The 25,249-nt window shown below is 35.7% G+C and overlaps 1 protein-coding gene across 8 annotated transcripts in view; it reads left to right on the forward strand.

Moving 5' to 3' along the window:
• CTNNA3 (catenin alpha 3) overlaps positions 1 to 25,249 on the forward strand; it is a 1,864,976-nt gene that overhangs the window by 513,816 nt on the left and 1,325,911 nt on the right. For 5 of the 8 annotated variants that reach the window (XM_081568955.1, XM_081568954.1, XM_081568943.1 and 2 more), the window contains one exon: positions 20,216 to 20,419. In XM_081568955.1, coding sequence (XP_081425081.1) covers positions 20,216 to 20,419 — 204 coding nt within the window. The other 3 variants (XM_081568946.1, XM_081568948.1, XM_081568947.1) reach the window with 3 other exon arrangements.

The following is a 25,249-nucleotide window of genomic DNA, read 5'->3' on the forward strand; positions in this document are numbered from 1 at the left end:
AAGAATACTGGAGTGGGTTGCCATTTCCTTCTCCAGGGGATCTTCCCGACCCTGGGATCGAACCCGGGTCTCCTGCATTGGAGGCAGACGCTTTAACCTCTGAGCCACCAGGGAGGTCTTCAGTTGAGAGTAGTTCCTCTGCATTTCATTTTACTTAACTTTCTCTGTCTCTATGAGTATAGGTGAAGCATTTATCTATTGTGGTCTTAAAAGGTGTTCTTATGTGAGAGCATTCTTAGGTAGAATGCCCAATTCTTAGGTATGAATGCCCAATGCCTTTTGTGAGACTGCTGCAATTGATGTGTATGCCAGTCCTATTTTTCCTCAGGGTGTACTGGCCACTATTATCTTAGTAGTTGGTGTGGCTGGTGATGGAACAGCTAAAGCTTGTGAAGGGTGTGCAGTGATTTGGGCCAGGGAATTTTCTTGGTTTGAACTGGGAAGTATAGAGTAGTGGCAGCTGCTAGGGCAGATCTCTCTTCCCTGCCTGGAGGCAATTCAGGACCATGCACTCCTCCTGAGCGGAATCTAGTCTTCTTAAATCTTTCTACCTGTCCCAGACATTCTGTTAGCTGCCAATGGGGTTTATTATTATGTGCAGGACCCTAGAACTAGAACACCCAGTCTGTGACTTGACTTGCTGACTTCACAAAGTGAGTATCTGCCCCTGTGATATCTCTTTTCCTCTTAGTCTCCTCCCAGGTGTACAGGTCCTGACCTGATGCTTTTTTCCAGTGCTGTGTAATTGTGTATGTATCTTTCAGCTTTGGTTGTATAGGAGGTATTTTGTTAGTTTCCAGTTAGTTTTCCATGAAAACTGTTCCAAATGTAGATATATTTTTGGTGTGTTTGTGGGAGGAGGTGAACTCCTTGTCCTCTTCCTCTGCCATCTTGATCTCTTCCCCTCCATCTCTTTTCCATTCATCTGTTGATAGATACTTATTTACATATCTTGGCTATTGTAAATAATGCTTCAGTGTAAGTTGATGTGCATGCATCTCTTTGAATTAGTATTTTGTTTTCTTTGAGTAAATACCCAGAAGCAAAATTGCTGAATTTATAGTAGGTCTACTTTTATTTTTTTAAAGAACCTCCATACTGTTTTCCTTGGTGACTGCACTAATGTACCACCTCACTGACAGTGCACTAGGGTTCGCTTTGTTCCACATCCTTGTCTACACTTGTTGCTTGCTGTATTTTTGATTATAACCATTCTGACAGCTGTGCTGTGGTATCTCACTGTGGTTTTGTTTTACATTCCCCTGATGGTTAGTGATATTGGGCATCTTTTCATGTGTCTGTTGGCTATTTGTATGTATTCTTTGGAGAAATGTACATTGGGATCCTCTGGCCAGTTTTTAATTGGGTTTGTTATTTTGATGTTGAGTTGCTTGAATTCTTTGTATATTTTGATTATTTATCCCTTACTGATATGTCATTTAAGAATATCTTTTCCCATTTAGTAAGCTACTTTTTCATTTTGTTAACTGTTTCTGTCTTTATGGAGAAAGCTTTTTAGTTTTATGTAGCCCCATTTGTTTATTTTTGCTTCTTTTTTCCTTGCCTAGGGAGACAGATCCAAAAAATTTTTGCTAAGCCTGATGTCAAAGAGGAGTTTTGTGGTTTCAGGTTTTACATTTAAGTCTCTAACCTATTTTGAGTTTATTTTGTGTAAGGTGTGAGAAATTAGTACAGTTTGGTTCTGTTGCATGTTGAAGTTTTATGAGTACCATTTGTTAAAGAGGCTGACACTTTCCAATTGTATATTCTTACCTCTACACATGGACATCACCAGATGGTCAACACCAACATCAGATTGATTATAGTCTTTGCAGCCAAAGATGGAGAAGCTCTATACAGTCAGCAAAAACAAGACCGGGAGCTGACTGTGGCTCAGATCATGAACTCCTTATTGCCAAATTCAGACTTAAATTGAAGAAAGTAGGGAAAACCACTAGACCATTCAGGTATGACCTAAATCAAATCCCTTATGATTATACAGTGGAAGTGACAAATAGATTTATGGGACTAGATCTGATAGAACTATGGACGGAGGTTCGTGACATTGTACAGGAGACAGGGATCAAGACTATCCCCATGGAAAAGAAATGCAAAAAAGCAAAATGGCTGTCTGAGGAGGCCTTACAAATAGCTGGGAAAAGAAGAGAAGCAAAAAGCAAAGGAGAAAAGGAAGATATTCCCATATGAATGAAGAGTTCCAAAGAATAGCAAGGAGAGATAAGAAAGCCTTCCTCAGCGATCAGTGCAAAGAAATAGAGGAAAACAACAGAATGGGAAAGACTAGAGATCTCTTCAAGAAAATTAGAGATACCAAAGGAACATTTCATGCAAAGATGGGCTCGATAAAGGACAGAAACGGTATAGACCTAACAGAAGCAGAAGATATTAAGAAGAGGTGGCAAGAACACACAGAAGAACTGTACAAAAAATATCTTCACGACCCAGATAATCACGATGGTGTGATCACTCACCTAGAGCCTGAGATCCTGGTATGTGAAGTCAAGTGGGCCTTAGAAAGCATCACTATGAACAAAGCTAGTGGAAGTGATGGAATTCCAGTTGAGCTATTTCAAGTCCTGAAAGATGATGCTGTGAAAGTGCTGCACTCAATATGCCAGCAAATCTGGAAAACTCAGCAGTGGCCACAGGACTGGAAAAGGTCAGTTTTCATTCCAATGCCAAAGAAAGGCAATACCAAAGAATGCTCAAACTACCGCACAATTGCACTCAACTCACATGCTAGTCAAGTAATGCTCAAAATTCTCCAAGCCAGGCTTTAACAATACGTGAATCGTGAACTTCCAAATGTTCAAGCTGGTTTTAGAAAAGGCAGAGGAACCAGAGATGAAATTGCCAGCATCTGCTGGATCATTGAAAAAGCAAGAAAGTTCCAGAAAAACATCTATTTCTGCTTTATTGACTATGCCAAAGCCTTTGACTGTGTGGATCACAATAAACTGTGGAAAATTCTGAAAGAGATGGGAACACCAGACCATCTGACCTGTCTCCTTGGAAACCTATATGCACGTCAGGAAGCAACAGTTAGAACCTGACATGGAACAACAGACTGATTCCAAATAGGAAAAGGAGTACGTCAAGGCTGTATATTGTCACCATGCTTATTTAACTTATATACAGAGTACATCATGAGAAATGCTGCACTGGAGTAAACACAAGCTGGAATCAAGATTGCCAGGAGACATATCAATAACCTCAGATATGCAGATGACACCACCCTTAATGCAGAAAGTGAAAAAGAACTAAAGAGCCTCTTGATGAAAGTGAAAGAGGAGAGTGAAAAAGTTGGCTTAAAGCTCAAAATTCAAAAAACTAAGATCATGGCATCTGTTCCCATCATTTCATGGCAAATAGATGTGGAAACAGTGTCAGACTTTATTTTTTTGGGCTCCAAAATCACTACTGATGGTGATTGCAGCCATGAAATTAAAAGATGCTTACTCCTTGGAAGGAAGTTTATGACCAACCTAGATAGCATATGTAAAAGTAGAGACCTTACTTTGCCAACAAAGGTCCGTCTAGTAAAGGCTATGGTTTTTCCAGCAGTCATGTATGGATGTGAGAGTTGGACAGTGAAGAAAGCTGAGCGCCAAAGAATTGATGCTTTTGAACTGTGATGTTGGAGAAGACTCTTGAGAGTCCCTTGGACTGCAAGAAGATCCAACCAGTCCATCCTAAAGGAGATCAGTCCTGGTTGTTCATTGGAAGGACTGATGTTGCAGCTGAAACTCTAATACTTTGGCCACTCATGCGAAAAGTTGACTCATTGGAAAAGAGGTTGATGTTGACCTCATTACATGAATTTGGAAGTATTATTTTGCAATTTTTTGGCAACAGTTTGAGAAAGTTAGGTGTTGACTCTTCTTTAAATATTTGGTAGTATTTTCTTGTGAAGCCCTCTGATTCTAAAGGTTTGTTTTTTGATAGTTCTTTGATACTGACTTAAGTTTATTATTAGTAATTGCTTTGTTGATATTTTTATTTCTTCCTGATTAAGTATTGGGAGATTATATGTTTCTAGGAAGTTAGATGTTTTTTCTGCGTTTTACAATTTGTTGGCATATAATTGTAGTAACCTCTATGATTCTTTGTGTTTCTGCAGTGTTGTTTGTAACTTCTCTTCTTTCATTTCTGATTTGATTTATTTAGGTTCTGTCTCTTTTTTCTTGATATGTCTTGCTAAAAATTTATCAATTTTATGTACTTTTAAAAAGAATCAGGTTTTCGTTTCACTGATTGTCCCTCTTTTTAGTCTCTATTTCATTTACTTCTGCTCTAATCTTTATTATATCCCTACTTCTATTAACTTTAGGTTTTGTTTGTTGTCCTTTTTCTACTTCTTTTAGGTGTAAATTTAGATCATTTGTTTGAGATTTTTCTTGATTTGTGGATTAGGCCTTTATTGCCATAAACTTTCTTTTAGAAGTACTTTTGCTGCATCCTATTGATTTGGCCTTTTGTATTTCCATTTTAATTTGTCTTGAGATGTTTTTTAATTTACTCTCTGTTTTCTTCAATCTCATTAGTTATTTAGTAGTAGACTGTTTAGGCTTCACATGTTTCTTTTTTTCTCAGTTTCTTCTTGCAATTTTCTTGTCTCATGTGGTTGTATTTGGAAAAATGCTTGATATGATTTCAGTCTTCTTTAATTTACTGAGATATGTCTTGTGGCCTAGCATGTGATCTCTCCAGGAGATTCTTCCATATTTACTTGAAAAGAGTGTGTATTCTTCAATTTTTGGATGGAATGTATATTCTTCAATTTTTAGATGGAATGTTTTTTATGTATGTATTCAATGATCTGAAGACATACATAAAAAACATTTGTTTTCTTGTTGACTTTCTGTCTGAATATCTGTCCATTGATGTAAGTGGGGTACTAGAGTCCTCTGCTTTTATCTTATTACCATCAGTTTCTTCCTTAAATATTCACTTTGTATGTTTAGATGCTCCTATATTGGGTGCATATGTATTTAAAATTGTTATATCTTCTGGTTAGATTGATTCCTTTATTACAGTGTAATGGCCCTTTTTGTCTCTTGTTACAGTCTTTCTTTTCTTTCTGTTTTGTCTGATACAAGTATTGCTGCCACAGCTTTCTTTTTGTTTTTGTTTTGCATGGAATATCATTTTCCATCCCCTCACTTTCTAGCACCTTTGGGCTCATTGAAATCATTTCTTTGATATGCACTATAACTATCTAAGCTCAGTATCCTGCTTTTCTCCACGGTGAATCCCTCCAAGGTTCATGGCTGGGGGTGGCTTCAGTGGCTTATATCTTGATGGCTACAGCATCCTTCACTTACTGATATGGCAGGTGACATTCTTTATCCACAGTGCCTCTTCTTGGTCATACATTTGACCAATGTTTGGGAGGCATTTCATGACTGATTTTGTACCACAGAAGGCCTATTTCCAGATCAGATAAAGATTCTGTTGATAGGCCACTCAATGTGTTAATTTTTAGATTAGGCCTTGTTGATAATCTAAAATTCTCTGGATCACCTGTCTTACTAGTCTGTTATGATCTAGGGAATGTTTTCCTTTGTTGTTTCTTCCCATATCTGGAGTTGCACTATTACAATATTCTGTGTAGAGTTAAATATACGATCAACTCTCTTAATATGTTTAAACATCATTAATTTTGTCAGAGGTCTGGCTGCACATTGGGTGGTGTAAGAGATACCAGTCTTATGAAACAGGATGTAAGTAATACATTAGCAATGTTAATGAAGTCCTAGTCCATCAGAGAGAGGTACAAGGCACAAATAATTTGAAAATAGCAAGAGAAAACATAGTAAAACAATGATTAGTGTAACAAGTATTAATTTGGTTGCAATAAGCCATCAAGTTCACAGGTGAGCCAGCTGGAGAAGCCAAGTTCTAGAAAGATCAGGTAGAGCAGGAAAGGAAATGTTTCATTTTTGTTTACAAAGGTATACTTTGTCAACTTGTTATAGGTTGTAGTATAAGAGGAAGGATTTTTTTTTGTAGAAAATAAAGAGTGAAATCAATGTATTACAGAAAAAGTCATAAGTTATGAATAACTTATGAATATTTATGAATATTTATCAATTCAGTCTCATATAGTTAATTCCTGTTGATCTGGATGAAGTTGTTAGGTTTTCCATTAGGGTTTTATAATTTCTTAGCCAATTTAGTGATATAATCTAAAAATTATCAGAAATATACTTGTAAAAAGCCCTTTTTAGGAATCTTCTTGAAGAACTTCATTTTATAAAAGCATTAGAGTAAAACAATGATTGTTTATAAACAACAAGCCTTCAACGCCTGAATAAACATAAAGGTTTATACTTTGGGTGCATATATAGGGATCCTTTAATAAGATAGTTTTCCAGTAAGAGAATCTTTATGAGGACTGGCAGAAAACTTCTCACAGGAACACATCATTAAGGAAGAATAGTAGAACAAAATTGAGGTTAGTCTTATTTGGGACTGTCATGCCAGTTTGATTAATGAATAAATCAATGTACCTTAGTTTCTGAGCTTATAGATTCAGCTTTCTTTTTTTTTTAAATTAATTAATTATTTTTTTTTACTTTACAATATTGTATTGGTTTTTCCATACATTGACATGAATCCGCCGTGGGTGTACATGTGTCCCCCTTCCAGAATAGCAGTGATTAAGGCATTTCATAGTACTTATCTGGGAGAAAAAGTGCTTTTGGTTCTAAGAGATTTGCCTTAAATTTTTCTTCTAATAAAAGTTTGTTTTCTTCTAGGGGAAATCACATTCTTAAGTTCATTTTTCCTCTTTTAAAAAGAGGGATAATATTGCTTCTTTCTGCAGTAATGAAATTGGAATTCCCAGCCCATGCTTCTAAATGCTATGTTTTAGTGTCTATAGCAGGAGACTGGTAGACTCTACAGCAGGAGACTGGTAGACAATCTGGCTTGGAAACCAAATTTGAAGGAACCATACCAAATATCAAGCTAAGAAATTTGGAATTTATTAAATGATGATAATTTGATTACTGAAGGGAGAAAATAAAACAAATGTTGTGGGAAGATTAATCAGTTGTCATGTGTAGACCCCTAGTGGCTCAGACGGTAAAGAATCTGCCTGAACTGCCATATGACCCAGCAATCCCACTGCTGGGCATACACACCGAGGAAACCATAATTGAAAGAGACGTGTGTACCCCAATGTTCATTGCAGCACTGTTTACAATAGCCAGGACATGGAAGCAACCTAGATGTCCATCAGCAGACGAATGGATAAGGAAGCTGTGGTACATATACACAATGAAATATTACTCAGCCATTAAAAAAAATACATTTGAATCGGTTCTATTGAGATGGATGAAACTGGAGCCCATTATACAAAGTGAAGTAAGCCAGAAAGAAAAACATCAATACAGTATACTAATGCATATATATGGAATTTGAAAGATGGTAATGATAACCCTATATGCGAGACAGAATAAGAGACACAGATGCATAGAACAGTCTTATGGACTCTGAGGGAGAAGGTGAGGGTGGGACGTTCTGGGAGAATAGCATTGAAACATGTATATTATCATATGTGAAACAGAACACCATTCCAGGTTCGATGCATGAGACAAATGCTCAGGACTGGGGCGATGGGATGACCCAGAGGGATGGGATGGGGAGGGAGGTGGGAGGGGGGTCCAGGAAGGGGAACACATGTAGACCCATGGCTGATTCATGTCAATGTATGGCAAAAACTACTACAATATTGTAAAGTAATTAGCCCCCAACTAAAATAAATAAATTTATTTAAAAAAATTAAAAAAAAAGAATCTGCCTGAAGTGCAGAAGACCTGGGTTTGATTTCTGGGTCAGGAAGATCCCCTGGAAATGGGAATGGCAATCCCCTCCAGTATTCTTGCTTGGAGAATTCCATGGACAGAGGAGCCTGGCAGGCTATAGTCAGTGGGTTCACAAAGAGTCAGACACAATTGAGTGACTAACATAACACACATGTGTTGATTAGTTTGTAGGACTAGACAGTTGGAGGCAAAAAGAATCAAAAGATTTTTTTAATATTTAGAGTAAGAGATAATAAGGATTAAAACTAGGGCAGTTGAAATGGAAAAGGAAGAGATAGATATAGAGAAGGAAGATTTGACAGTTGTAGTGACTACAAAGGATGAGAATGGAAAATGGCCCAAGGTAGCTTAGATAGCAAACAGATCTATGATTGGAAGAATGGTGGCATCATATCTTCAATAGGGGGATGAACTGAATTGGGAGAAGGAAGATCTGATATGAAGTGGAGGAGACAGCCAAAAATAAATTATTAAAAGCTTTTGAGTATTGAAATATATATTTTTTAGAGTTAGTCTTATGAAGGAGAATCATTTGAACACATGTAAATATGGTATGTTAACTGAAATTGTAGGAGATAGGAAGAATAAAAGAAAAGCAGGCCCCGGCAAGGGTTGCAAAATAAGTTTATAATTAATGATTAACTGGATGCTATAAGGCATGAGACTCTTGGAACAAGTCCAGAGGGAACAGTTCATAATCTTGAAAAAAAGATATGATCCTGGGGTCGGAAAACCTACCCCAGACTGTTTCTCAACTGGTGTCTCAGAGTCACATATTTTACGTATCTGGTGGAAAAACTATAGATAAGAATATTAGTCTTAGTTACTGATATGTTATTGATTACTGTTTCCTAATTTCAGTTCAGTTTCAGTTCAGTCGCTCAGTCGTGTCCGACTCTTTGCGACCCCATGAATCGCAGCACACCAGGCCTCTCTGTCCATCACCAACTCCCGGAGTCCACTCAAACCCATGTCCATAGAGTCAGTGATGCCATCCAACCATCTCATCCTCTGTCATCCCCTTCTCCTCCTGCCCCCAATCCTACCCAGCATTAGGGTCTTTTCCAGTGAGTCAACTCTTCACATGAGGTGGCCAAAGTATTGGAGTTTCAGCTTCAACATCAGTCCTTCCAATGAACAACCAGGATTGATCTCCTTTAGGATGGATTGATTGGATCTCCTTGCAGTCCAAGGGACTCTCAAGAATCTTCTCCAACACCACAGTTCAAAAGCATCAATTCTGCGGCACTCAGCTTTCTTCACCGTCCAACTCTCACATCCATACATGACCACTGGAAAAACCATAGCCTTGACTAGACAGACTTTTGTTGGCAAAGTAATGTCTCTGCTTTTAAATATGCTATCTAGGTTGGCTATAACCTTCCTTCCAAGGAGTAAGCGTCTTTTAATTTCATGGCTGCAATCACCATCGGCAGTGCTTTTGGAGCCCCAAAAATAAAGTCTGACACTGTTTCCACTGTTTCCCCATCTATTTCCCATGAAGTGATGGGACCAAATGCCATGATCTTAGTTTTCTAAATGTTGAGCTGTAAGCCAACTTTTTCACTCTCCTCTTTCACTTTCATCAAGAGGCTCTTCAGTTTTTCACTTTCTGCCATAAGGGTGGTGTCATCTGCATATCTGAGGTTATTGATTTGTCTCCCGGCAATCTTGATTCCAGCTTGTGTTTCCTCCAGCCCAGTGTTTCTCATGATGTACTCCGCATATAAGTTAAATAAGCAGGGTGGCAATATACAGCCTTGATGTACTCCTTTTCCTATTTGGAACCAGTCTGTTGTTCCATGTCCTGTTCTAACTGTTGCTTCCTGACCTGCATACAGGTTTCTCAAGAGACAGGTCAGATGGTCTGGTATTCCCATCTCTTTCAGAATTTTCCACAGTTTATTGTGATCCACACAGTCAAAGGCTTTGGCATAGTTAATAAAGCAGAAATAGATGTTTTTCTGGAACTCTCTTGCTTTTCCTAATTACTCAATTGTTAATGATCATTTTGTTCTTTGGACCTGAAGGCCACATGAGTTATAGTTTAACTCCCTGCATATTCTTTCATTCACAGCTGAAAGTATAATAAAGCTAGCTTGGATTCAGTTTTGGCACCTTCACCTTGGAGCGATGTTGGTCCCTTGATCCTCGCTTTTCTCTGAATTCTTGTGTCTTGTTTCTCATTCTCTCACTGTATTGCACTTTTGGAAACCCCGTTTGTTGAGCTGGTCTCGACAGAAATAAATAATTTAACGTTTCCATAACTATTTTTTAAAAAAAATATTAGTTAAAATTATTCCAAGTCCAGAAGATTCTCTAGTCTCTAGTTTTGTTTTAGCAGAGATGCCCATGATTCCCTCTTCATATAGCTATAGATGCAATTAGTAATCAGATTATCACAAAGTCTTTGGAATGTTGTATTTACCATGTAAAGTGATCAATTATGGTCACTTTATTTCTGCCAAATATAGCAAATTTTCTATCTAACATGGTCAATCTGTTGGACAAAGCACTTTGCCCAAAATGGATAGGTGTTTATTTGAGAGATATCTTGAGAATAAACTGAGATAAGAAATATGAAGTAGCTTAAGTTACTGATCTGTCCTTATCTTTAAAAATTTAGTGAAATATAATTTTTTTGGTGTTTGTTCTTGTGAATTCCAGTTTTAATTTATAGGAATCTGATTTTGCTTGAATAAAAATATGGAGGGTGGAAAATTTTAGTCTTTTGTTTTTAGGACAGAGTTAGATAAAACTTGGTTAGTGGTGTGGGTCATAATAGAGCGCCATGCTTTCCTCTTTAGGATGTTGATTGCTGCTTTATTACAGAGAATATTGTACAATGGCCATGCTATTCATAGACTTTGGCACCTATAGCTTTTGTTAGTGGCAGGTATTCACTGCCAAGTTTAAGATTTTGGGTTAGCTGTGGATTTATCATTTACAAGCTTTGTTTGCAGATTTTAGTATTTATAGTGGATTTGGAAAGGCGAGAGAGGTGGCAGGCAATTATACTTCAAAACCTCTTTAAACTTTATGATCTGAGTACAATTTCAAAGCTTATTCTCTCAGAACAGTTGAAAAAAAAAATCTGTGTAAGCTCTAAATAGAAACTTTTGTTGAAGATACTATAGATTATGAAGAAAATACTGTCAACATATTAGTTTTTATAATAAGTAGCTTAATGGTTGAAAGAAATGGCAAAATATCTCATGTTTTCTTCCATAGATCTTGGGCTGTCTTCATGGGTATACAACCTTCACAGTGACACACGACCTCATGTTTGGAAGTATCTCACACTTATTTTAATCATCTGAAGTTGCCGTCTTGAAATTCTGAATACATTTTTAACAAAGGGCTATGAATTTTCATTTTGAATCCCATACCGCCACCCAAATATATAGTCCTGCCTAAATCCTGTGGCTACTTTCAGGTAAACTTTTACTTTGCTAAGTTCCCATTACTTGATCTCAGCTCACTTTTAACATGTGAAATTCAAGATAGAGTTGCAACTAAAATGAAGTCTGCTAATTTAGGTTGATTACTGACATCTAAGCAGTTTGGACTAAGTATAACATTTATGTCACAAAATCTTAGCTCTATTAGTGACAAATGACCACTTGAAGTTTAATAAATAATTTAGTAGGTAGGATCCAAAAGAGGAAAGAACAAAAGCCCCAGAGCAAAGGGAAAAAATGAAAAATGAATAGACGTGAAGTGCCTGCCAAAACTCTCTGACTCCTCCCCAAGTCTACTATAAGCCAATCAACTGGCATATGTCGCATCCTGCATATGGAAAAGCAGCCTGTGTAAATGTGTACAAGTGCAGATGCATGGATTTGTCATGCAGCTGCCAGAGGTTATATTTGTTAAGCAGCCTGCAATGGCCATGAGTTTTGAAGACGTGTAGTTGCTTTGAGGGAGGCCAATTATTCTTGTTTATTGATAGGAACAGCAGCTTCTTCAATGCCTAGAATGAGTCTGACCATATTTTTCTTCTTACATTACTTAGTCATGTGACTGTTGGACTGGTGTATGGACTCAGCATTATGGAGATAGAGGGAGGCCAGAGTTAGAGTTGGAATTCTGGTGATAGATGCAGTAGTGTGGTAAACAGATTTAGCCATCAGGTGACTGGTCCAGAGATTGAAGAAGCGTTAGCTGAAAGCAACTGACATCTTGATGAAAAACAGTTGAGGCACATCACACTGTGACACATCATACAGAAAGTAGTGAGAATAGTCTATTTTATTTGACATTTTCTAATACTGTAGAATTTCTAAGTTTGAATATTTCTAATTTGAGTATAGAGCTTAAATGTAATAAGATGCAATGTATATGGTGTTTATGTTACAGTTATCATTGAAAAGGTGAATGAAAAGTAAATACATGACTCTCTTTTGGGCTTGGGGGTATTGATGAGGAAGGGGCAGTAGACTGAGAATCATTTTCTATCTGATACATGATCAGTGGGCTTTTTTGGGGTAATGAAACAGCAAGAGTGGCTTGAGCTGGGGAAGGCATGGGTGTTTTGACTTGCTGCAGGCTCCCACTCACTGATCCTCAGTATAAGAGGATTTGGAGGAAGGGGTCACTTTACCTCTAGCAAACAGACTACAGTTTACCAGAGAGTGGGAGAGTCACAGTGCTGATATCAACCAAGGATCCTGACTCTAAAGGAACTTTGTGCTCTTTTCGGGGAGCAATTGCCTTACCTTACTTTGAAAGTTTCCTTAATTTGAACTGTTGAGTGCTCTACTCTTTTCATCAATTGTAAGAGTTTACATTTCCTGTTAACTCATGTAATCACTGAGGATATTTTGAAATTTCATCACATTTTTCCCCTGCCAGATCTTCAAATATGAAACGAGCAGGAATAGTCACAATTAAGTTAAACTGAAAACCCTTTAAATTTAGTAATTTCTCACCCAGACTACAGAAAAATATTCCTATTCATTCTTATCTAAGTTAGTATTCATTGATACCTGATGCATCTTTCCCATTAGCTATCTTGATATATATCCCTGCTAGTCTCTCTCTAGATAAAGTGTTCCTTCCAAGTACTGACTTTGACCTTCTATTCAATTACTTTTAGGGAGAAAGAGTCCTTACCACAATTTTGCTTAGCATTCATAAAGGTGAACTAGTGTTTTATGGCAACCTGACTAGAAAACTTTCAAATGGAGCCTGATGATGCAATCTTTCTTCATGGCATTATGCATTGCTAAATTTAGTATGTAGATTTTTGTCCTTTGAAGCACAACCTGGGATCAAGATTGCCGGGAGAAGTATCAATAACCTCAGATATGCAGATGACACTACCCTTATGGCAGAAAGCAAAGAAATAAAGAGCCTCTTGATGAAAGTGAAAGAAGAGAGTGAAAAAGTTGGCTTAAAACTCAACATTCAGAAAACTAACATCATGGCATCTGGACCCATTACTTCATGGCCAATAGATGGGGAAACAGTGACAGACTTTATTTTTGGGGGCTCCAAAATCACTGCAGATGGTCACTGCAGCCATGAAATTAAAAGACACTTGCTCCTTGGAAGAAAAGTTATAACCAACCTAGACAGCATATTAAAAAGCAGAGACATTACTTTGCCAACAGAGGTCCATCTAATCAAAGCTATGGTTTTTCCAGTAGTCATGTATGGATGTGAGAGTTGGAGTATAAAGAAAGCTGAGCACTGAAGAATAGATGCTTTTGAACTGTGGTGTTGGAGAAGACTCTTGAGAGTCCCTTGGACTGCAAGGAGATCCAGCCAGTCCATCCTAAAGGAGATCAGTCCTGAATATTCATTGGAAGGACTGATGCTGAAGCTGAAACTCCAATACTTTGGCCAACTGATGCGAAGAACTAACTCATTTGAAAAGACCCTGATGCTGGGGAGGATTGAAGTCAGGAGGAGAAGGGGACGACAGAGGATGAGGTGGTTAGATGGCATCACCAACTCCATGGACATGAGTTTGAGTAAACTCCAGGAGTTGGCAAATGGACAGGGAGGCCTGGCGTACTGCAGTCTGTAGGGTTGCAAAGAGTCGGACATGACTGAGCTACTGAACTGAACTGAACTTTATGCTCTTTAATAGCATATCACACTGCATAAAATCACTATCTTGTGGCTCAGCTGGTAAGGAATCTACCTGCAATGTGGGAGGCCTGGTTTCAATCCCTGGATTGGGGAGATTCCCTGGGGAAGGGAAAGGCTACTCACTCCAGTATTCTGGCCTAGAGAATTCCACGGTCTGCATAGTCCATGGGATCGCAGAGAGTCGGACACGACTGAGCGACTTTCACTTACTCAATTGAAAAATAGTTTGGTTTTGTAGATGTATTCTTTTAACATTAAATTTTATTTTTAATGTTCTGCATCTATTTACCAAAGCTATGAGCATATTGTAATATTCAGAGAGGGACATGTTAGACACCTAACGTTTATAACAATAGAAAAACCAGTCGCCTTGGAAAGTGTTCTATAATAGTGAAAGCTGAATTTGAGGGCTGAATTGTTAAGGAGTTTTGTAATCATTCTCTTATCATCTAAATGTCATGCTGAATAATTAAACTCCATAGCTGGTTGGTTTCATTACTGCCAATGTGCATGGCACAAGAGCTTATAGTAAGCTGCTTATTTTCCTTCACTTTCTTTTTTAAATTTATTTTTTAATTGGAGGGAAATTGCTTTACAATGTTGTGTTGGTTTCTGCCATACAACCACACAAATCAGCCATAATTATACATATATCACTTCCCTCGTGAACCTCCCTCCCCTCCCGCTGTCCCACCCCTCTAGGTCATCACAGAGCACCAGACTGAGCTCTCTGTGTTATATAGCAACTTCTCACCAGCTGTCTATTTTACACCTGGTAATGTATATATGTCAATGCTACTTTCTCTGTTGGTCCCATGTTCTTATTCCTCTTTTTAAAAGGGATTTTAGGGCAGACATGACTTTCAGAATTTTATAATTACTCAGTATGACTGTGCCACACTGGCTGCTCATTTTTCTATGTTCTACTATGTACAGTCCACTTGTGAACCCAGAACTTGTACTTAACCTGTTATTTCTCCCAAAGGACATAATTATAGACAGAAATGTAAGGTGGAATCAAATAGAAATTAGAGCACAAATGGGATTACTTATTTTTTCCAGTTTCCCCCTCTGTACTTTTTCTCTCCTTTGTTGATGAAATTGCTTTTGGGGAGAACTCCACAGACATAACAACTGGCATGAATCTTGCACAAAGCATGAACTATTCAAATATTTGTTTAAATTTTACAGGTTTGTATTCAGTTAGGTTTTCAATCAGTTTGGACATAGAAGGTAGGACACACATGACATTACTGAGACAGTTAAGAATTAATACCACTTGAAAATTTTGGAGCATGTTATATGCTTAGTGACATTATTGTGTATAAAAATTATCTGTATTATCTGTATGTTCAGTGTAGAAGAATAATCTGTATGTTCAGTGTAGAAGAATAAGGTAATCATCATTGCTTATATATTATCAGTACCTTCTCTTTACACATGGCTTGAAAACAGACTAGAGAGTAGAGATAAAACAAACATGTAAACACGTATTTCCAAATAGATAATAACAGACTTAACTTGTTCCTTCATTGAAATATGTTGCCTTAGTCAGCAATATTCTGTTAAGAATATATATTAAGATTTATTCAATATTTTATTCAGTAGTGTAATGAAAGCAATATGGAAGTGCTTATGTTAAAATTCTTTAAACAGAGATTTTGAAAACAGAAGAATCTTTGAAGGTTTTGGAGAAGGCAATGGCAACCCACTCCAGTACTCTCGCCTGGAAAATCCCATGGACGGAGGAGCCTGGTGGGCTGCCATCTATGGGGTCACACAGAGTAGGACACAACTGAAGCGACTTAGCAGCAGCAACATAGCCAGATAAAAATTGAAGCAAACAATCCATGATGTGGTGCGGTGCATGGATTGACTTGTCGAACTCTTGACAGAAATATGTCTAGAAGAGGTTACTACCTCAAGTGAAATTAATGAGATAATTGAAAAATTTTATTGATGTTCTGATAAAGCCACCATCATAGTACTCATTGGGCTATTTAAGTGTTTTTCACCTATAATTTAGAGAAAAAAATTTTGGGTAGTATGTATACATCTAACTTCTTCAAGAAGCATATTGAATGACTTTCTAAAATATTCTTCTGTTGTAATTAATATACAATAGAATATAAGTTATATACATTTTGATTTTATATAAATGAATATGTAGTAAACTTTGTAATTTACACTAATAATTTACTAATTATATTTGTTGATAATCTTGCTAATTTATAGTTTATTTTTCACATTTTGCCTTTTTACATTTTTTTATATCTGAAGTTTCCATTCTTTAGATTATTTAAGTGGAAACACATTACAGTAAGGGATATACCAGACAAAGGAGAGCCTGTGAGTTCTCTCAATAGCATATTCTGTTGATAATCTTTAGGAGAAATTTTGTTCCATTTTTATCACTCACTCTGAAGACTGATAATATAGTTGCTTGGGAAACATTACTTATGCTTTGTGGTTATTACTTCTGCTGCTCTCAACTTGAAGTACTGCATGTGTTTTTGTGAAGAATGTTGATACTTGATTATAATCATAGCCACATCTCTTTTGATAGGCAATTTCACTTTGGAGAATAGGTGTAAGACTTTTAGTGTTCTGAATGTAAATTGCATCTATCTCATCAGAATATAGAGTGTTTGAATGATGAATAGGGTTTATTACACCATGTTTATTAAAACACAGAAAACTTTTTCCAAGCTTATTGGTTTTATGCTTTAGCTTGTTTAAGATTTTTTATAACTTCCTACATGTCCTGGTAAGGTGTGACCAAAGTCTTGCTTAGAATCTGGACTATATTAGATGATTAATAAATATTTATAGTAGAATGAATGACTGTATGATACACATCTGTGTAATAAACAGAGATTTCTGTTTTAGCAAGTGTAGCTTTGTTTGTAGTACTTAATGTGCTGATTATCTGGCATAGATGGTAGTGCATATAAAGGTAAAAATAATAGTAACAAGGAAATGGAGATGGGACCTATCCCACCAGTTCTTAAAATAGTTATAAAGCCACATTATATAAAATCTTATGTGAAAGGCACAGGTTTTATTTTCCCCACTCTACATGAATGAGATAAAGTCTTAGGCAGTTTAAATCACTTTCTCAATGTGGGTGAAAGAGCAAGGTTCACACTCAGGGTGTTCTGACTTCTAAGCTCACTGAAAAAGAGTGCCCTGGTACTTTGAGGTCACATGTCTTTATTTTTTAAAAGACATATATTAACTAAACATATTTGTAATGATGAAACATAGGAAAATTAAAATCCTTCAAGTTAACTGATATAAAAACTTGATATATTTCATTCTGGTAAATACTGGAAACATTATATCTTTCTGTTATGATTCCAAAACAGTTTATTAATTTCTAGAATCCAAAATAATAATAAATGTTTGATTCTTAATTGCCATTTCCTCTTTTAAAAATTTTAAGAATTTTTATTTTCAATTAGTTTGCAATTTCAGAAGTAATACACGATTAAGATATAATTTAAAAATTAAAAATTTGACCACCATTCCAATCCAGTTCTTTTCAGAGATAGCAATTGTCATGGCACTTAAACTTTTTCTAGCCTCCAATATATTTATATATACTCAGAGAAAATATCAAGTATTATAATGTGCTTGTTTTTTTCTAATATATATGCACTGCACATATCACTCTGAAATTTTTTTATTCTACAATTAATTCTGGCAATCTTTCCAACTCATTTTGTATAGATTCACCTCACATTGTTCACTTCCAAATACATGAGAGCCATCATCTCAATCTTCTCAAATGTTAACATTACTGTGTTTCTCAAGGCCACAGGGTTTTCTTTCACCATAACTCATATTGAATAAAATAACCCTTACATCATTTGTTCTTTCCTGAAAGATAGGCTTTAGGGTACAACAGAAAAAAAAAAAGAAAACAAAAAAAGATTAGCAATGGCGATTTAAATTACAGCTACTCCAGTAAAAGATTTAGTGCATTCTAAATTGGGTTGGATACCACACTCTCAGTCCAGGGTCATATACATCTTTTAAATTTTAAAATACCTGTGAATGTGCATATAATTTTACCATTTGATCATTCTTTTAACAGGATCTGATTTTCCTATGGTACTGTTATATAGATTAGCCCAGCATATATTCCGTTTCTGATTACACAACTTTCGGCCTTTTAGGCAGTTTTCTGTGTCCTTTTAAGTTCAAATTGGAAGCTTTATATTATTCTAGAGATAGAATCTGTCTCTTTACTTTGGTTTGTTTTCAGGTTTCAGAGTATTTTGCCTCTTGCTTTAAGTTTCACATAATTATAACCCAGATACTTGTTTAAGTTGATCTGATAAAATAAGATCTGTATGAGATTTCCTCAAAATTTTCAATTCCATTGTTCTGTCGAAATCCAAAACCCTCCCTTAGAATCCAGTGAGTTCTCTGGAACTCACATCTGCTTTGCCTTTAATCATCTTGATTACACACCAAATTGCCCAGAGGTATGCCTGGTCAATTAATTCTTATCTTTCAATTATTTCATTTCAGATTGGATATGATTTGGTGACTCAATAACAACAACAACACATTCACATTGTAATTCTATATTTGTGTGATTATTTGGTTAATATTTGTCAGTACCTCTAGGCTGTGAGCCCTGTGAAGAGGGCAGGGATGTTCTCCATTTTGTTACCAATTCCTACTATCTGGTACATACTGGCTCTTAAGATGAACTCAAAACATAAGAAAGGAACAACTGAAGAGTGCTTGAGATCAGAGCACAGACGGAGAAGTTAGCCTTGAAAATAAATGGTGGTTAGGGGAAGAAAGAGGGAGAGGGACAGAGAGAGGGAGATGTAGAAATGTTCCTTGAAGACAGAGGAGATAAGTTTAAGATATTTAATCAGTTTTCTATAAGATCTTTTTCTAGTTTATATTTAAATTATATCATATAATATATGAACATTACACAGCACTATTTTTTCTTTTTGTGTAATTGTTTCAAAATTATATTTTCTCTCCATAATGATTTTCTCTTCCTATCTTGGTCTGGAGCTGTAGCTTTTAAAATGTTATCCTGGATATTTTGACCTCCAGATTATTTATCATAATATGTTATAGTGCAATCATCAATGTGAGATTATACCTATACATAATATACACACACAATACCCCCCCATATATATATATATGTAAACATATATATATAAGACTGCACACTCTGAAGATCAATGATTTTCAGTGTGTTTTTGTGTGTAAAGACTCACACATACAAACACATTTTGAAGATCACTGTATGATTTCATTTTATGTTGAAGCGTCTACAGAGAGCTTTTATGTGATATTCTTTCTCTAATTGTTACATTATGCCCAAACCTTGAAAAGTTTTCTCTCTTGATGTATTTTAATAAAGGACCCTTAGAGCCTCATAGTTTTCACCGTTTATTCAAAGTCTGTAGATTATCTTGGCTTCTATTTCCTGAAGACATATCTAATGGAAACCTTAAAAATACCATGTCAGCTTCCAGTGGTGGGAAATGGCTGAAAGTTATAATCAACAGAAAGATGAAATTTTACTTTTAAAATGAATAATTAAAATTCAGAATTCTCTTTGATATGTTTGTGTTAAAGTTAATTAGAGTGTTGATTTACAGTGAGGCATAATGAAACACTATTGAATTAGGTATTATAAGACCTGAATACTTGCTTGAACTTCACCATTTATTAGCTTAATGACCTTGGGTAAGACAGTCCCAGCCTCTTTCACCATTGATTGAAATGTGTGGTTAACTATCTTTGCTGCCTACCTCTTTATAGTATTGTCAAGATGAGATAATATAGGTGAAAACATTTTGTAAACAATGAAGTGCTATATGAAAATGACTATTGTAAAGAACAGTTAATAAGTGCCAGACACTATATTAAGCATTCATATCATTCTTACAGTGGTTTTATGAGATAAACAATGTTAGTATTCCAGTTTTACAGATCAGGAAGGTGAGGCTTACAGTACATAAGACACCTGAGTGAACTTGCAAGGGCAAGATTTGAATACAGATTTGACTGACACTAGAACCAGTGCTCATAATTTCACAATTTTTGTTACTCATGTGAATAATAATCACTTTATAGAATGATGCATGAACTGAGTGAGGCAGTAAAAACACAATTCTCTTTCTCATCAGGTATACATTCTAAGTGTGAAAACAAAATAATAATAATAAAATAGAATATTATGGAGTTCTAACCATTGAAATATGTTTTTCCTTTAGAGTTTAATTGTCTTGGATCCACTCACAGTGACTGAGGAGGAAATAAGACCGTCCCTAGAGAAACGCCTTGAAGCCATTATCAGTGGGGCTGCTCTGTTGGCCGACTCTTCCTGCACAAGAGATTTCCATCGGGAGCGGATTATTGCAGAATGCAATGCCATTCGCCAGGCTCTCCAGGACCTGCTTTCAGAATACATGAACAACGTAAGTAACTGGTTTTCCCTGACCCCATACATTGGGAATGTGCCAAGGTTCTTTGGGTGTACAAAATGTGATAAATTATGAATGGGTACATGATTTTACATGGATTGAGCTTTTGAGTGGCTTCTGCATGAACTGCTCCCAGAGTATAGCAAAGAGATAGGCGTTTTTAGGGATGGAATTCAACCAGAAGGTTATTTATATCTGATTGTTTTGCTTGATACAGTATCTAAATTCTAGTTGGAGAAAGGAGTCAGGATTGAGGAAAGGAAACTGGAGTTGCACATCAATTTAAAGGATAAAAAGAAGACAAAGAAAAGGGCAGGTTGCTCAGGATTACATTGTTGAATACGAGTTAAAATTTAGAAGGTATTGAGTAAAGTCAATGCTATAGGGATCAGGGGACATTTTTTAAAAAAATTTATTTATGTATGGCTGCTCTGGATCTTCCTTGCTGTGCACCTTTTTCAAATATGATATAATGTCATAGATTTCTTGCAGTTTTTCCTCTCAGGAATATTAGAAATGATGTCTGAATTTAGACAAATGCAAAAATATTTGTTTCAAGGTTCTTTTGGTATCATTTCACATATATATTTATTTATAATGTAGTCTTTATATATCTATATATCTATATCTGTATTTATATACATCCACCTAAGGAGTATCTATGACTACTTAGTTTCATTTTTAAAATAAGAAAGTCTTAAGGTCATCATCAACTATATATTCAATATCATGGATATTGACTCCTTAAATAATAGAGGTAAAGGAAAGAAAAAATGTATAACAGAAATATTTTGTTCATCTGGTTTAAGTGGGATAATTCAAAGAGTTATGAAGGTATGTTTTGAAAATGATGAGTTACAAAGCATACCATTTTTTAGATGTGAGGTTGAAGATTTAGGATTGTTCAGTATAAGTAATTTATGTGAGTAATTGAAATGTGCTAAAATTAGTTAGTGAGTTTTAAGGATACTTCAACACATGTGATGTATCTCCATACTCTTAATATTTGATGACTTTGGCTCCTGACCAAAAATCTCTAGCCTGTCAAGAAATCAAAGTTGCAAAGCAGATTTTGTTAATACGAACATATTAGTAATGTCATGTCCTGTTTCTGAAGCTGGAATATCACCATTTTTAGCATATAATATATTTTTAGTGAAAGATTTTTAAAGGGAATTCACCAATTCTAAGAAACTCAGAAGATAATATTGTGTTGAAATTCCTTCTCCCTTGAAGTATAAACTATTAAAATTATTATTTTCATGTTGTAGATAAAATATGGTACAATTACATATATATTTTTTTATCTATAAATTATAAAATTATAGGTAAATTTACTTTATTAAATATAGATAAAGTTATTCTTTCAAATACAAACATAGCATGCACATGTGCATACTCACCTACATACATAGGCAAGGATGGCTACATAATTGTGGAGCCCAGTGCAAAGTGAAAATGTAAGGCCTGTTCAAAAGCAGGGGAAAAAAATGAAAGCTTTTACCTTTTTTAACAGTCTTGATTGACCCAAGAGAGGTTATTTTTATTTGCTATTTAATGTTTGGTTCTCTAGGGCATAGGGATACTTATAGGAGTACATAGACTCTCACATACTTCTGTAGCCTTACCCATGACTCCCACCCATCCTGCTTTGTACTGAGGCCCCCACCAGAAGTGGAGGGTGGCAGCAATTGCTGGGTTGGGGAACAGTTGGCTGAGGATCTGTTCCTTGAAGCACTGGAAGTCAGGACTGCTTGTGAGTCCAGGACATATGCTTTATTGCCCCATCAGACTTCACTTAAATACACAAATTCAAAGATTATTAAGAATTTCAAAACATTAAAATCCAAGCATGGGGCTCCGTTCTGAACATGATGCCCTTTGCCCAGTGACAGGCCACTGAAGCTGTTCCTGTATATAATAAACATATATCACTTAAAAATAGTGGTGATTTTGTAGCTTTCTTCTACTTTGGGTTAAAAACTTTTCATACAGAGAGTGAAGTTATGGGAGCATTCTGCCTTGGGTGCAATCATTGAGAAGGTGCATCACTTCTAGAAATTTATAAAAATAATAAAGCCAATTAAAAGTTGTTCTGCACTAGTAGTTCTCAAAGTCCTTGATGTTTTTCACAAATTCCTTTTTTCTCTAAATTCTAAATAATTACAGTGGTTATTGTTGAGTTTTAATAATATGTAAGTATGTATAATTCAAATTAGCACATTTTTATGATTAGCCTTTAATAAACATTATATTCTTTATAGATTTAAACAGCAGATTCAGTATGGACAAGAATGACACAGTGATTGTAAAGACAAAGAACTAGAAATAGAATTACTTTAATTCTGTTACTTCATGTGATCACTTGGAATTTTTATTTTAATTTTAAAATTCTAACAATGAAACAGTATAAATTGCAGGAGGCAATAATTTTTTAGGGAAGTGAAAATTTCATACATGAAATATTTTATTCAATTTGAATAACAACTTTGAAATGTGTTTCTCTTCTGAAATTGTCAATTGCTGTAAAGTTAAGGAGCCAATCAGGAAAATAATGATTATCACTGAAAAGTAATTTGTCATATAGAGGAGGGGGTCATTTAAAAAGTATCTATTCTAGGTATCAAGTATGCTAAGTAAGGCACAAAAATATGAAAATTTTTGTATGTCTTCTGCTTTTTTTTATGAGGTTTTAATCTGCTGTCCAGTTTCAAGGCCCATTTGTCAAATATACAAAACTTATTTATGTTACTAATAACTTTCTGTTAGATATTTTGGTTTAAGAAAGTAAGTTCTCTATTATGAGTGAAGTGGAAAGACTTTTCCATCTATGATGTCCAAATAATTGAGATCAAAGGTAAGTAGCTTTTTTTTTAAGCTTGTCCAGATAATTATTTTAATTTTTACTTTTTAAAGGTAGACTTAATTGTAGGAATTCAAATATTTCTCATTTATTTAATTGATTAGATTGCACTACTCTTCATGCTTGATGGACGCTTTCTTCTTCCTTCTTCTCTTTCCCATGTTTCCTTTTCTCTCCTTTGTGTAAATGAGTGCAAACATCCCATTAAAGAGCTCTCCTTCATGGCACTTTCCCCTTTATAGCTATCTTTCTTGTTGGACTTCCTGTGTTTACCTATTTGTCTTCTCCACTGGTCAGAAGCTTTAGGAGAGCAAGGGCTGTGTCTCTGGCCCTGCCACTGTGCCTTTCAGGTAGCAGGTGTTCAGTAATTACTATTTGGATACAGGTAAATTGAATTAGTGCTTACTTCATCTCAACTTTTACAATTAAAATGACAATGTGCCTGAAGCATTTAATTTGCATTTATTTATTAAACTTACATGATAACTATGAAGAAAATGTAGGGAGGTTTAATGGTGAGAACAAGAGAACAGGAAAGGAAGTACACAGAGGTGAGAAAGCTTGTTCTTTGGGTGATCTAAGAATATTTATCATTCATTCTTCCTAGGGCATAAGGTTAAATATTTGTTGAGGAAGGCACTTTTTTTCCTCAGGGAATGAAAGACTTAGTGTGTGTATGTAGATACTGTCTGGTGAGCTGCCCTCATGTTGGTATAGAGATGAGAGCAGGAGAAGCTAAAGTTATGCAGTGGTGGTCTACAGGATCAGAAATCTATTTATATGCACGATATATTAACATTTTATTGATAAGTATAACCTATTAATAAACAAATCTGCACTTATAACATTATGAAAAAGCATCCAAAATCAGTATAATAGTTCCTTTTTATATAACAAGTGCAGAATTTTGGGCCCAATATGAGTATCTGAGCAAGCCAACGAATATTGGAATTAAACAGCAGGAACCACTGTGGAGTATATTATCAGAACAAATTTCCAGGTTTACTTTTGCTCTAGGTTTCTATCACAAATAATGCTTCTCTATAACTGTTTCAGTAGCTGTAATGAAAGAGAATGTACTTTCCTGAAACTAGCTGAACTCAAACCTTTCTCAGAGTTTGCTCAAATATTTTAGGACAACTCTCATACCATACTCTCATACTCTAATACTCCTTATTAGTTTAAGGAGTGTTGTGTTTCATTTGGTGGGTCCTACTTGCTTTTCAGATTAGTTTGGAGCTTTTGTTATTGAGCTATGTTGATAGGATAAATGCTTAATAATAATTCAGATGCAATGAAAATAACCAGGAAAAGTTAAAGCAAGGTTAACTCTCATCATCATCTGTGGATCTTTTCTGTGAATGTGACTTCAAGGCTTTGAATTTTGCAAGTTTGTTGAGTCTAGAACATTTCAACAGTGTGAAATAAATATAGTTTATGTTTTTCTCAAGCTCAATTCATGGGACCAGTTTGAATCTAAATAACTTTACTTCCTTAAACAGATCAGCAAGTCTCAATCATTTTTGACTGAAGCTGTATTTTTGACTGAAGTAGTTAGACAACTACTTAAACACATGATAATTTATGTTTGCTCTAATGTTTTCATTTTAAACATACATATATATCCTTTTCTGGAGACCATCGGGAAAAACCCATTTCCTTGCCTTTTCTAGCTTCTGGAGATCACCCACATTCCTTGGCTCAATGCCATCTTCCTCTGTCTTCAAAGAGCAGTGTCACATCTCTCTAACCTTGCTTCTGCCCTCACATCTCTTTCTCTGACTATAGCCAGGGAAGGTTTTTCACTTTTTTAGGACTCATGTGATTAGATTCAGCCCACTGGTATTATTCAAGATGATCATCCCATCTTACCCTTGACCTTAATTTCTTTTGCAAAGTTCCTTTTGCCATGTAAACAAAACAGTCACAGGTTCTAGGAATGTGGATATGGATGTCTTTGG

The sequence above is a fragment of the Giraffa tippelskirchi genome, chromosome 2, assembly GCF_054371585.1.
Source record: "Giraffa tippelskirchi isolate mGirTip1 chromosome 2, T2T-mGirTip1v1.2.pri, whole genome shotgun sequence".
In the NCBI taxonomy this organism is placed as follows: Eukaryota; Metazoa; Chordata; class Mammalia; order Artiodactyla; family Giraffidae; genus Giraffa; species Giraffa tippelskirchi.